Here is a 15,747-nt window from a genome sequence, read left to right on the forward strand (position 1 = left end):
GTATAGAGGATCCGATGCTTCCGATTTTTCGGCCCTTAGATCAACCCTTTTAATCATTTCTAATTTTTGAATTAATACTATTAACTTGTGGGGACCACTCAACCCTAAGGGTACTATTCAACCCTGATTTTTTTACAGCGATTGACTGGTGTATATTTTAAATTTTGTGTATATGTAGGCATACAATTCTTTAATTGAGCATCTATATATTATAATATTTTTTTTAGAGAGAAAGTTAGCATGCAACCCGTTTCGTTATATTTTTTAAAAATAAATTTAGTTGAAAATATGAATAAATTAAAATTTGAACTCAGGACTTTGTTTATTATAATGTTATACACAAAAATTTATACTCATAAGATAATTTTACTATTCACCTGCGACGAAATATAATCAAATTATTTGCATTGCCCACAGAAATATAGGAAAATAAATCACATCATCACGGCTTAATGGTAGTTTTAGAATTTAATACATCAAACTTTGTTGTCTCTACGTGGCTCGATTCCTAACACATTAGCCAAGTCCACATCCTTTATTTATTTAATAATTAAATAAATAGGCTCCTCCCTTCCTCTTTTGACTGTAGTTTCAACGATCAATCCCTGAAGCTTCCAAAGGTTGACCCAAACTGTTCTAAACCTCCCCACCAATCCATGGCTATAAAAACCCTATCCCCTCATGCAGAAATAAACCAGTAAGAAACTAACCACATCCACATCTCATCGATCTCCCACACTCCTCACTCATAAAATTTAGATCCAAAAACAAAAAAAAAAAGAAAGAAAAAACAATGTGGTGGAGGAAGAAGGAGACCGAGCAGCTACCGACGCACTACGACCGTCTCACGGAGTGTGACGGAGAGTGCGAGGATGTGGCGGAGCGGATACCGAAAGGGTACGTCCCGATGCTGGTCGAGGACGAGGCGCGCGGGGAGGTGGAGAGAGTTTTGGTGCATGTTAAACTCCTCAATGAGCCGTTCATGGTGGAGCTCCTCGAGTGGGCCGCGGAGCGGTTCGGGTACCGGCAAGAGGGAGTGCTCAGAGTGCCCTGCGACGCACACAATTTCCGGCGCATGGTCGCGTTGTCTCATCGAAAGCTAGATGGATAATCTCATTCAAGTTGTTTGAGTTTACTAGTGTTCTTAATTTGTCTATATTTATTCGTTCATTTTTTGCAGTAGCTCATTTTATTTCGTTTTCTAGTCCCATTGTGGGAAATATTTTGAGAAAGCAATAGATTTGTATTAGTTGTTACACAAATATGCATTGTACACACATGTATCTTCTGAGAATGCAAGAAGGTCGAGAAATTTTTTATGCAAGTAATTAATGTGTACTCTTTTTTTTCTTTTTTAACCTTAGCATATCTATCTATTTAATTTAGAAGTCTAAACTACAGCATCTCTTTTTTTTTTAGGGAAAGGTGGTATACTATCACTTCATTCATTAGGATGGTGAATTAAGCAAATAGATGAAGCAACACGGCTTCGTTAAAAAACAAAAAGAAAACAAAATGCTAGATGCAATGTAGACCCCAAAGACTCCTAGAAGAGCGTACGTCCATCACTAGTTGTCTCAGTGAGATTTTTTCGTCTTCAGAAATTTTTCTATTTCGTTCTGTCCAGATAGCCCACCAAACAACAATTATGGTCGATAGTTCCTTTTTCCTCATGTTACCTCACTTAGAGCCACTAGCATTTTAGAGCGTGTCGGTTGAAGCACAGGTACTAAGGTGTCTGCCGCGAACGAACCGGCCCCGCCGTAGATTGTTTCTAAAGCGTATTAGGCAGGAAGCACTCCAACAAAGCTCGTGAGAAACTACATGTAACAAAGAGATGGTCAACCGTCTATGGTTCTTCCGAATAGAGCACACAGCTTAACTCTCAAGACCATCCCCTTATGGACATGCAGATTATCTCTCGTTAGTAACCTATGTTTTAGCACTAGTCACCCGTAGATTTTATTTTTCAAAAGAGTTTTGATCTTTCACAACTGAAAGAACCCCTTTCGTGGACGCTGCCATCTTGTAAGAAAGTATAAACAGATTTAATCGTGAAAATTTCTATTGAAGTCCATAGAAAAAAAATATATGCTTTTAGGGAGGATGAAATATATATATATATATATATATATCTACTATGCTATCGGAAGTATAGAGGATCTGGTGCTTCCGATTTTTTAGTACTTAGATCAACCTCTTTGATCATTTCTAACCTTTGGATTAATACTATTATCCTGTGGCACCCACTCAACCCTAGGGGTACCACTCAACCCTGGGGGACAGCAATCATCCTAACCGTATAATTGTTGATCCAATGGTCAAAAAGTTGGAAGTATCAAATTCTCTATACTTCCGATAGTATAATAGCTATATATATATATATATATATATATATATATAGCTATTATACTATCGGAAGTATAGAGAATTTGATACTTCCAACTTTTTGACCATTGGATCAACAATTATACGGTTAGGATGATTGCTGTCCCCCAGGGTTGAGTGGTACCCCTAGGGTTGAGTGGGTGCCACAGGATAATAGTATTAATCCAAAGGTTAGAAATGATCAAAGAGGTTGATCTAAGTACTAAAAAATCGGAAGCACCAGATCCTCTATACTTCCGATAGCATAGTAGATATATATATATATATATATATATTTCATCCTCCCTAAAAGCATATATTTTTTTTCTATGGACTTCAATAGAAATTTTCACGATTAAATCTGTTTATACTTTCTTACAAGATGGCAGCGTCCACGAAAGGGGTTCTTTCAGTTGTGAAAGATCAAAACTCTTTTGAAAAATAAAATCTACGGGTGACTAGTGCTAAAACATAGGTTACTAACGAGAGATAATCTGCATGTCCATAAGGGGATGGTCTTGAGAGTTAAGCTGTGTGCTCTATTCGGAAGAACCATAGACGGTTGACCATCTCTTTGTTACATGTAGTTTCTCACGAGCTTTGTTGGAGTGCTTCCTGCCTAATACGCTTTAGAAACAATCTACGGCGGGGCCGGTTCGTTCGCGGCAGACACCTTAGTACCTGTGCTTCAACCGACACGCTCTAAAATGCTAGTGGCTCTAAGTGAGGTAACATGAGGAAAAAGGAACTATCGACCATAATTGTTGTTTGGTGGGCTATCTGGACAGAACGAAATAGAAAAATTTCTGAAGACGAAAAAATCTCACTGAGACAACTAGTGATGGACGTACGCTCTTCTAGGAGTCTTTGGGGTCTACATTGCATCTAGCATTTTGTTTTCTTTTTGTTTTTTAACGAAGCCGTGTTGCTTCATCTATTTGCTTAATTCACCATCCTAATGAATGAAGTGATAGTATACCACCTTTCCCTAAAAAAAAAAGAGATGCTGTAGTTTAGACTTCTAAATTAAATAGATAGATATGCTAAGGTTAAAAAAGAAAAAAAAGAGTACACATTAATTACTTGCATAAAAAATTTCTCGACCTTCTTGCATTCTCAGAAGATACATGTGTNATATATATATATATATATATATATATATATATATATATATATATATCTATGAAATCTGTAACAAAATGATGAATAAGATCAAGTTTTATCCTTAGAAAACTGATAAGGACCTCCCTATAGTAAGAATAAAGTGTGAATTACACAAGCAATTAATTTATATGAACAATTAATAGCGAGCTTTTTAAATTTTTCGTAGAACCTTTTTTAAATTAATTATGAAGAAAATCAAGAGGAATTTAGCAAGTGGTTGGATGTTAATTAAATGGCGCCCAAATTATATGTTAATAGAACATACGATCATCTGGCCAATTTATGGACTAGTATTTTTTTAGTTTGTACGTAGAGGTTGCTTATATAAAACATTGCATTAGATTATATATACATGAACCTACGCACAGATCCACTTTGATTTTAAGTCACTTATACTAACTTTTTATCACCATTTGTAGTTAAACTTTTTGATGTTTATTTGAGCACGACTTATTAATTCGTTCTATTTCAATAGTTTTTCTATTAGAATGATTTTGGTTATTTTAACACTTAACTTTAACATTAGTTAAACATAAAAATGGCTACTAATGATTAATTAACTCACCTAACCCAATGGGAACCAATCAAGCATCACTGGCTAATGCAATTCCTTAGTATCCCATGTCATTGCAAAATTTACTATTAGAGCTCTTTAATTAAAATTTAAATTAAAAAATGTATCACTACCAAATAAAGTAATAAAAATGTAGACAATTTGGGTAACATTGCACCGCAAGTCCCGTCACTGCAACAGAATTAGGTTATAGCGACACATGTTTGGGACACTTTTGTCTAAGTGTCCCATTTATACAAAAATTTTAAAAAACATCTACTAATGTTTAAATATAAAGCCAAATCCAACAAAAAATAAAAGGTTACTCTACTCAACCCATCCAACCCAGCCCATTTAGCCCGATTACAAACAGAAAAGAAAAAACAAAGAAAAATCGATTACCATCTCCCCTTCTCCTCTTACTTATTCCATTGAAATCCTAGACGAAGGGCCCTTCCCTCTCGTCCTCCTCTGCCACTGCAGCCAACAAGGTAAAGTTCCGGCGGTTGGTAGATGCTTAAATAAGTGTTGCTAAATTAGCAACACTCTTTTTAGATTATAGCGGCACTCTTTAACTGTCACTATATACCTAGCAACCCCGCGTATAGCAACACTCTTTAAAAGTGTCGCTAATTTAGCCAGCATCACTTTTTTTGATCTGTACCGACATTTAAAAGTGTCGCTATAAACCGTTTTTGTTGTAGTGCGTAATATTTTATATGTAAAAGTACTACACTACACTACTATTTATGTATAATAAGTTTCCAAAACAGGAGTCAAATTTGGTCAACTAAATATGGCTAGTTTCAACCTTTCAATAATAACAAAAAAAACCTTGTTTTGAAAGCTCTTGCTAGCTTCAATAACCTTATCTCTAAGAGTTGATAATGTTGACCATACATTATTTAGATATATGTATTAGGTAATTTGTCCACTTCAAAGGCAAATTCGTGGAAACTTTTTTTGAATGAAAACGACAAATTCTCGAACCTACTGCAAAGTATTCAAACAAACTTGAATGATCCTCTCAATAATATTGTTGATTACCAACCGTAGCTAGCATGATTTACTAAGAACTTAATAATTAATACCTAAGTTTCTAAGTTCAAAAATTACTTCACATCTCTAGCAGAGTTCATTTTTTTTTAACCTGCAACATTTCTCTCTCTCAAAAAAAGTTGTTAGTTCTAATAATGAAATTCCTTAATCACAACTAATGAACAAATGCTAAAGGAGAGGGATTAAGTTGTCCATGAACAAGTAAAATAATGCATCCTCTATATGCTAAGATTTAAGTGATAGAAACGAGTTTAGATTCATCTTAAAACTTCCACTCGCATATGTGGGAATTGAATTCAAAACACCTTAATTAGAACAGAGGGAGCTTAAGACAGGCTCTAATCTTATGTTTCTAAAAAAAATGATTAATAGAAAATAATTCCGAAATTATCTTAAGTACAGTTGAACTGTGCAAATAAGCTAAGCAACTTATATCTCGTTCTAAGAAATTATTAATGGTGAGCCGCAAATCTTGAGCAGACTCTAGAAAATGTAAGATTTGAAGATTAGGTTAAGAATATTATAATACGTAGCTAGGCTCCTACAATTTTAGGTTGTCCCGTAATTGAGAGATCATTTTTGTTTCCATCGTTTTTCTTTTATCTTTCAATAGTTGGCCCACATTTTTGCCTTTTTTTTGGTGTTGAGGCCAAAGTTTATATTCTTTAGTGGCCCACAATGTGCGTGCACAAAAATAATTTTTTTTAATTTTATTCTATTGAAAAAAGGAAGCGGGAATTGAGAACTAGAATCTTTTTCTAAGTTAAACACTACAACAAAAACGGTCTATAGCGACATTTTTAAATATAGGTACATGTCAAAAAAGTGCTGCTAGCTAAAATTACCGACACTTTTAAAAAGTGTTGCTATATGTGGGTCGCTAGATATATAGTGACAGTTAAAGAGTGTCGCTATAACCTAAAAGAGTGCTGCTAATTTACCAACACTTATTTAAGCATTTAGCAACCGCCGAAACTCTATCTCGTTGGCTGCGGTGGCGGAGGAGGACGATAGGAAAGGCTCTTCGTTTAGAATTTCAGTGGATTGAGTGAAGAGAGAAGAAAAGATGGTAATTGATTTTTCTTTTTTTTTTTTCTTTTCTGTTTGTAATCGGGCCAAATAGACTGGGTGCGGTGGGTTGAGTAGAGTAATCTTTTATTTTTGGTTGGATTGGGCTTTATATTTAGGCATTAGTAGATGTTTTTTTAAGTTTTAGGATAAATGGGACACTTACTCAAAAGTGTCCCAAATATGTGTCCCTATAATCTAATTCTGTTGTAGTGAAAAAAGAGTTTAGGACCAACTCTAGTGCCATATTATCCAATTAATTAGGTCAATAAAATAAAAGATATCTTATAAATAGTCTTACTGCTTATATAACGTACCGTTATTATAACAGAGAGTTACACTGAATTCAGTAGTCATTCACTAATTAAATATTTTAATCAAATTTTTTTTTAATAAAAATTTTAAAATAATTTGTATAGCAAATATGATCATTATGTTAGTATAAATGCTTGGACGAACGCAAACATCAATTAATTAATTTGTATTTCAATTTTGGCGTTCCGCCGCAGCCCTACGTACGTGCGCGTGTTGCTGTCACTCGTGTGAACAAACACAGTGCAATTGTGCAATGCAACGACGCTCTTCGAAACCTCCTCGCAAAACCATTTGTTCAATTAGTTCATCGACCCTTTCTTTACTTAGACTCTCTATTCAACCACACGTTACTTTCATGGCCCCATAGAATTAAATAGGTTTATTCTCACGTGTGAAATTCTAGCGAAGTAATTATATCATGATCTTCTTTGATTTATACATGTATATCAAAATAAATTATATAAAATAGATTGAAAAGAACAACGAAAAAGAATTAATCGTTTGCTGGGGCTTGGTCAATGCAAGGAAAGGCAGGGCCAAAAAATATCAATATCTAGGAATGTTGTGTGGTTCTTCTTCTTTGAAATATGCTTTCTAAACCCCACTTGTCGAGCCAATTTTTCAAAAAAGAGGTGCTTGTGTTCAAGGAACTGGATCTAACTAATGGAACAAATTAAGAAGCAGCATGCATGTTTGTATTAATTTGGAAAATCTCTTCGGGAATCTTTGTAATCTGTAGCATCTGAGAAAAAAATCTGCTCCAAATTAATGAGTCGCGTTCGCTGTGACGTAACAAACGAAGAAAGTAAACCCGCACTTTATGACCAAGTGCATGTAGTCTATGAATGTACGTACTCAGATGTGTTGGAATATTAGAACCCTAAAACTATCACTCTAAATGGTCTTTTTTATATTTTTATTATCTGTCTAGGGGGAAGAAAAAAAAGGCAAGGTTTGGTTGGGAATTATGATGTCGCTGTTGTGGGGTATTGTCATGCCAGAGGATCGCGCTAAGGTGAATAGTGCACTATCCATGATATTTTATAAATTTAATCAAGCAATTTATTTTTTCTTCCAATATATATATATATATATATATATATATATATATATATATATATATATATAGAGCATTGAGCTAAAATACTTTTAAAAGTATCACCTTATTGGTGCTTTTGAGAGTTTTCTAGCTCAACTCTCTCTCTCTCTCTCTCTGATTACTAATAGCCATTGGATCAAACACTATTCCACCTACCACCACCTACCACTATCATCACAACCTTATATTCCTCCATCCAATGGTTAAAAACTCAAAAGCACTACTTCATTGGTGCTTTTGGTCTTTTTTGTATTTTTATTATCTGTCTAGGGGGAAGAAAAAAAAGGCAAGGTTTGGTTGGGAATTATGATGTCGCTGTTGTGGGGTATTGTCATGCGAGAGGATCGCGCTAAGGTGAAAAGTGCACTATCCACGATATTTTATAAATTTAATCAAGCAATTTATTTTTTCTTCCAATATATATATATATATATATATATATATATAGAATTGACCTGCAATACTTTTAAAAGTATCACCTCATTGGTGCTTTTGAGAGTTTTCTAGCTCAACTCTCTCTCCTTGATTACTAATAGCCATTGGATCAAACACTATTCCACCTACCACCACCTACCACTATCATCACAACCTTATATTCCTCCATCCAATGGTTAAAAACTCAAAAGCACTACTTCATTGGTGCTTTTGGTCTTTTTTGTATTTTTATTATCTGTCTAGGGGGAAGAAAAAAAAGGCAAGGTTTGGTTGGGAATTATGATGTCGCTGTTGTGGGGTATTGTCATGCGAGAGGATCGCGCTAAGGTGAATAGTGCACTATCCATGATATTTTATAAATTTAATCAAGCAATTTNTTTTTTTTTTTTTTTTTTTTTTTTTTTTTTTTTTTTCCTTCTGAGGACGATTTTCTCGAAAGCTGATTTCTGTCAAAGAACATAGGTATTTTGACATGTGTATGGCTACATCTGGGAAATTCTTGTAGTTACTGAGGGTTGCCAAGTACTAGTTCTTTAGTGTTGTTTTATCAGCATGTTGGCTGAACACATCCTATGCTCTACTTGTATTTAATCTGGTCACCTGCTTGACTTCTCAAGATGTTATCTAGTACATATCGTATATTTTGGATTTTCCAATGTTGCATTTTCTATTAGTTTTGCTTTACTTTGTGGAGTTTTATTAAGGGAAAACTTCAAAAACTCCCCTTGTGGTTTCGTAGTTTCTCACTTTGCCCCCCTATGATTTAAAATGTATCAAATTGCCCCCCTGTGGTTTCGTTTTTATCTTTTCGGTAGCTTTTTCGTTAATATTTCATTAAATTATATACAAAAAACTTCAGATACCTATCTAGATTTATCAAATATTCACTTTAGTACCCTTTAATTTTAACTTTATCACTGATTTAAGAAAAAAAAATAATGAAATTGATAAGAAAAAGAGAAAAAAGAAACCACAGGAGGGCAAATTGATGCATTTTAAACCACAGGGGGGCAAAGTGAGAAACTACGAAACCACAGGGGGGGTTTTTGAAGTTTTCCCTTTTATTAATGAAGTAGGAGCTGGGATGATAGGTTGAGATCATCATTGAATGGTTTATTCATCGTATTTGTTAGTTTGGATGGATGGATTTGTGATGTAGCTAATGTTGGTTACCTGATTAGGTAATCGGAATTGACTTGTTGTCGCAATCATTGCTTCCTGCAATTGTGGAGCTGGCAGAGGACAGACACTGGAGGGTTCGTCTGGCCATAATTGAGTACATTCCTCTTTTGGCTAGTCAGTTAGGCGTTGGATTTTTTGATGATAAACTGGGTGCTCTTTGCATGCAATGGTTGGAAGATAAGGTATATGCGCATACTTCTATGATCTTACAAGTATGTTCTAGATGACTTTCTTTTGTTAACCATTGTAAAGCATCTTGTTATTGAACATGTTGAACCACATATCTGTTTCCAGTCGTTAGCTTAACTCCATATGTACTTGTTATTTATTTGGAATTAGTTGTTGTCGGAGTAGCGATAATTTTTGGAAACTCTTGAAAGTTGATTCCTTAATGAATCTCTCTGGGATCTTAGAGTATGCAATTACTTTTAGAGATACATACGTCGTAACCCTACAGAATAATATATTTACACATCTATGTTTTGTTACTAAATTTGATATGCCCTCTTACTTAAGAATATATCTGAGTTTGGAAAACCTTTTCTACTACAAGACTAATCTCCCCCATGAATTGGATGATTGTCCAACTGAATACTGGGGTATTTTGTTAGGGGCTGTAATTTTGAGGAGTTAGGCATAGATAGTAGATTACTTCACTGGGTCATGTTTGTAAATTCTCTATAATTCATGCATGAGGTTGTGCATCTCTTCCAGTAACCGAATCTGGGAAAGTGCGTGGGTATGGGAGTTCGCATCCAGTTGCTCCTTTCTTTTGTTCCATAACAAATTATTTAGTCTAATATGAATCATGCTTTGTTCAAAATTATTTTTTTCTGGCGTTTGCTGATATCGAAAGCCATTAAACTAATCTTGAGGATTATCCATCAATTGACTACAAAACATGGTTATTTTCAGGTTTTCTCAATTAGAGATGCAGCTGCTAATAACTTGAAGCGACTTGCTGAAGAATTTGGACCAGAATGGGCAATGCAGCATATAGTTCCGCAGGTTTGCCTCCAAATTCTTGATTTGAACTTGAAAACTAAGTGTTATTTAATTAATCATTTCTGGTTTCTTTGGTTGTCCTTGTGTGACTCAAATATGTGCAAGGTTTGCAAAAGTGGTTTCTGTACTCCTAATTTCTTGGTTCATGCTTATCACATGGATTTATTAGAGCAGTACTTTGTAGATGGCAATGCAATATGGTCTTGAATCTCTTTAGTCGCATCATGGTATGTGCCTATATATTCATGATTCTGACCTTATATAGCCGTTTTAGGTTGAAGTGTCGATCCTTAAGTCAGTGAAAGGAGCTTAAAAGTAGGTATACTTGATATTTAATTACATTTGCATCTTGTGCTATATGGATGCATATGCAATATATAGGTAGCATCGTAATTCATATGCAGTAAATACAGTGAGATAGTGCCTTATTATCTTGATATATGTGAGTATATCAATGATACCTTAGTATGATCCTTCTCTTTTACTTTGTGGGTTACTTGTGCATTGGTTTTTCAACTGGGCCCTGAATGTTCTCTTCGTGTTCTTTTGGTTGTTTTGGGCGGAGGGGGTTTTGATTTCTCGTCGTATTGAGCAATCACAACCGTCATTTGTTCCACACAAGATGGGGTTTAATTATCATGATCTTGATTGAGCTTCTCTTGGTGTATGTGATGAATGCTATAAATAACTATTTACCTCCTAATGACACAAACAATGGTTGATTTAATAGTTATAATCTTGGCGTTTTCATGTATGTATCTGCCAGTTGCTTTGAAAGTTGGAATTAATATCTTGCTATGATGGATTATGACTTAAAGTTTGTGTTTGTCTTTTTTTCTTTGCTCTGTATTGATGATCGAAATTTTTCAAACATTTTCTCGATGCAATAATTGCTTCTTTCTTCTTTCTTGGTTATTTTGGGACCTTCAGCATATATGTATTTAAATCATCCGTGTAATATTTATTTATGTATGTGATTCTTCATTAATTAGAATAGACTTGCTGTCGAAGTTTTTCATACTCAGGTGTATCCCACAAACTTTTGTTTAAATGATAAAAGATCATAATTATCTCTAGGCTGTTGTGGAAGGTATCAGGGAAGAGGCTTCTTTAAAGGTTTTCCTTTGCATAGTGGTGACTTAAATCTTTATAATTCTCTCAATTGTTATTTAGATGATACTCCCTTAAAACCATTCCCTAATCGTAGCTTAGTTTGTAGCAAGGCTGTGCAGTTATTGGTTTTTGATTATTTTTTCTGAAGGTGCTGGAGAAGATCAACAATTCACATTATTTGTACCGTATGACCATTCTACATGCAATTTCCTTACTAGCCCCCGTCATGGGTGCGGATATCACGTGCCAAAAGTTACTTCCTGTTGTCATCGCTTCCTCCAAGGACAGGTAACTACTATTATCTATCAAGAAAACAGGTTGGCTAAAATGCTAACAAATATTGTGATTCTCCTTTTGCCCCTTGAAATATTTATGCTACAATTTGCGGTTACATTGCCTCTCTTTTCGATAGTATACCTTTGGGAATAATATAACTTTGCTTAGAAGCATATGAGGTAGAATGTAGATTTTAATACATCAGGGGCCAATGTTAAACAAACAGTATTTAGAGGAGACATCCTGAATTTTAGCCAAAAATGAACCATCCTATTAGGCATCTGACATGGATGTTTTGACACTGCAACAGGGTACCCAACATCAAATTCAATGTGGCAAAGGTTCTGCAGTCTCTCATACCCATACTTGATCATACTGTGAGTAACTTAAATTCCTCTGGTGATTGTATATTTCATACCCTATTTTTAGTGCCTGTTTGGCTCAGTTTCTTGAGCAGTTTCTCTGCTCTGAAAAGTGGTAGGCAAGCATTTGGCAATAAAAAATCCCTGAGCTTTTCTGTAGCGGCAAGCTATAACGAGCTTTTAGCCCTCCTAGAAGTGGTTGCTCCAATTTGAAGCTTTTGCTCCGTTGTAGTCAGAGAAGCTCTTGGGGTGATTATAATTGAAGAGCAATTAACGCCTCCACAAAAAGCTCTACTTGAACAGTACTTCGTACTTCTATAGCAGCTCCAGCTGTCAAAGTAAGTGTTCTTACAAGTTTATGATTGCTTGAAATTTTTCGTACCTCAGGTGGTGGACAACACGATTAAGCCGTGTCTCCTCGAGCTCAACGAGGACCCGGATGTGGATGTTAGATTCTTCGCTGGCCAAGCACTTCAAGCGTGCGATCAAGTCATGATGTCGACCTAGATCGCTTGGTCGGGGCGTTTCGGTTCGTCTTATTTTCTCTCGCGTCTTCTATGTAAGCCATGTTGTATGTTTTCACTGATGAAGTTTGAGCTTCAAGCTTCTTAAATTTGAATGGTTTAATTTTAAGAGATGCTAATATATAGGTTTTTTTTTTTTTCCTTTTTGACTACCTTCTTTATATCTACTATAAATGAAGGTGCAACCATTTTATGTAGGCTTTTTTTTGTCATTTAATTTATTCTGGTGCTTGCAGGGTTCTATTTCTTTTGATCTTTATCATGAAAGCCTTATTGTAATTTGTTTTAGGATAAATTACAGTTTTGGTCCCCAAACTATGAGGCACATGACACTTTCATCCTCTAGTTTTAATTTGTTGCAATTTGTAGCTCCGATTTTGAAAATTGTTGCAATCAAGTTCCATGATTCGAGTGGTTAACCAAATGGTGATGTGCTGCTGATATGAAGATGATATGGCATTTAATTTATTGCTGTATTATTAATTACAACACACATTATTTTCATATCAGCTACAAGATAATATTTTGTCTAATAAATTGGGTCGTGGGATTTGATTGTAGCAATTTAAAGAATTTGTGCGTCTCACAGGTTGGGGACCAAAAGTGTGATTTATTGTGTTGCTTATTCTCTATTCTACACGATTATGATTTTCATTGGTTTAATGCGCAGTTTGATTTAAAGTTTTTTGAGAAATTTAAAATTCAGTAAAATGAGAAACTCAAGTCTCAATTTGGGAATAAAAAATACAAATTTTTTTTATTTCCCCCCCAATATTTTTGGTTTTTAGGAAGTAGTCTTAGATCATCATAACATAAAAAGTTAATAATAATAATTTTTTTTAAAAACCCCGAAAAACCTATAAGTAGCCACAAGAGGCCTTTTGATTTGTAATGTTTGTGTCTTTCGGTTGAGTCTGAATTTTTATATTTGGAATTTGGTTTGCACTATCCAAATATATTTGAGGCGAAACAAAGATTTGAATGTACGGATGCCAGTGAATTTGATAATCCAAAATTTTATCCAAATGCGGACGGGTATAGATTTATTTGATGCAAAATAAATATAATTTCGAATATGAGTATAAAAAATAAAAATTCGATGTATTTGAGTTTAGATATGAATCTTGTCTATACCCGATCTAAAACCAAATTAGATCCAAACTCGAATAGATATAATTCCAAGCGTTTAATGCTATTGAGTTTTGAGTTTTTTATTTTTAAATTTACCATTGTGAGCATTTTTATCCGTTAGATCATACTATTCAATCAACTATTCACTAAACTGTAGGGACTATCCTCATTAGTGAGCTTTAATACAAAGGCGAACCACCCGAGCTCTACACCCCGAAAATATGGAGAGAGCTTTTTCAGGGTTTGCAATTCATTCGTTCCATGTGATGTTTTGAAGTGCGATAAAAAAAATTTTAAAAAAAGTTTGGGGTTCAGGTTCAGGTTCAGGTTTGTAATCCGGTTCGGCTTTGAATGCAAAATTTCAAAGTCCGTAAGATTCGGATTTGGCTTTGAATGCAAAATTTCAAAGCCTGTCGGAATTTGATTATCGGTGTCGGCTTCCGATTCGGGTTTATGTTCTCTTTCGAAGTATTATTCTCTTTTTCTCTTCATTCTTAAAAACTTTAGCAACTTTTCAAGTAAACCCCCTGACTTTTGAGCCTGACAAATTCACCCTCCAACCACCCAACCCCTAATTTTGGCACTCATATAATGTTACCACATGCAATTCGATCTTGCGAACAGCTAACGGGCCACGATTTGACACGTCATGAGAAACCAACGGTCACAATGATCTTGCCAACGATCCCGCCTTTTCTTTTCTTTTCTTTAAATTTATTGTACTATTTTTTTACAATAATAATTCCATTACATATTTTATATATATATATATATAGAGAGTTGGACTGGGCTACTATTAGTAGCAAAATTTCATTGTTGCTACCAGTTTTTTATCTTTTGGATCAACTCTTTTTATTATTTCTAACCATTAGATTAAATACTATAACCTAGCGGAAACCACTCAATCCTAGGGAGACCACTTAACTCTAACTGACTAATATCATCCTGACCCTATAATTTTTCATCCAAGGGTTAAAAATTTGATAGCAAAAAGAGCGTTTTACTATTAATAGTATTCTAGCATAATTCTATATATATATAGAGAGAGAGAGAGAGAGAGAGAGAGAGAGTTGAGCCAGAATACTCTCAAAAGCACCAAAAAGGTGGTGCTTTTGAGTTTTTAGCCATTGGATGGAGAGATGAAGGATTGAGATGATAGTGGTAGATGGTAGACTGGTGATAGGTGAAATAGTGTTTGATCCAAAGGCTATTAGTAATCAAGGAGTAGATCCAAAGGCTAGAAACTTAAAAGCACCAAGAGGTTGGTACTTCTAAAAGTATTCTAGCTCAATTATATATATATATATATATATATATATATATATATAGAGAGAGAGAGAGAGAGAGAGAGAGAGAGAGTTGAGCTAGAATACTTCCAAAAGTACCAAAGAGGTGGTGCTTTTAAGTTTTTAGCCTTTGGATGAAGAAATGTAGGGTTAGGATGATGGTGGTAGGTGGAATAGTGTTTGATCTAAAGGCTATTAATAATCAAGGAGTAGATCCAATGGCTAAAAACTTAGAAGCACCAAGGAGGTGGTGCTTCTAAAAGTATTCTACCTCAACTATATATATATATATATAAGCTGCTATACTATCTGTAGTACGGAGGCTTCCCTGCTACCAAGTTATTTTCAATGATCTGGCCTTTAAATCGACGATTGGCTTCGTTAGACTTGATCTACACTATTGAAAATATTGAAAGAATGGTTTGAAGTCGAGCCACACGCTCTTATCTATGTGACTGAAATTTTGGGACATTTATATAATTCAGATATATTTTTTAAAATAGTGTTTATAGTACTAAAAAAAATTGAACTATATATTTGATCTAAGCCTACCTTATATTCATTTGACGGTCTAATTAATGAATGCTCCCTTAAGTTGGTGTATGTAACATAATTGTTGCGGTTATGAAATGATAACTTAGACCAAATTAAACCATGTACAACAACGTAGCTAATTTGTTCGGAAAACACTGATTTGCTATAAAATCTCTCTTATCATGTGGAATAACTAGTTTAGTAATGCTATACCCATAATTAATAATGAATTCGCGTGTAGAATAATCCTTAAATAAGGTGAAGCAATCCATTA

General features: G+C 34.6%; 1 protein-coding gene across 1 annotated transcript; it reads left to right on the top strand.

The window, feature by feature from the left end:
• On the top strand, window positions 794-12,768 carry LOC109712728 (serine/threonine-protein phosphatase 2A 65 kDa regulatory subunit A beta isoform-like). Its single transcript, XM_020236470.1, has 6 exons — window positions 794-1,078; window positions 9,242-9,424; window positions 10,158-10,250; window positions 11,509-11,648; window positions 11,947-12,013; window positions 12,386-12,768. The coding sequence occupies exons 1-6, from the start codon at window positions 794-796 to the stop codon at window positions 12,503-12,505; spliced, it is 888 nt and encodes a 295-aa protein (XP_020092059.1). The 3' UTR covers window positions 12,506-12,768.

Source organism: Ananas comosus, linkage group 7 (assembly GCF_001540865.1).
Source record: "Ananas comosus cultivar F153 linkage group 7, ASM154086v1, whole genome shotgun sequence".
NCBI classification, from domain to species: domain Eukaryota; kingdom Viridiplantae; phylum Streptophyta; class Magnoliopsida; order Poales; family Bromeliaceae; genus Ananas; species Ananas comosus.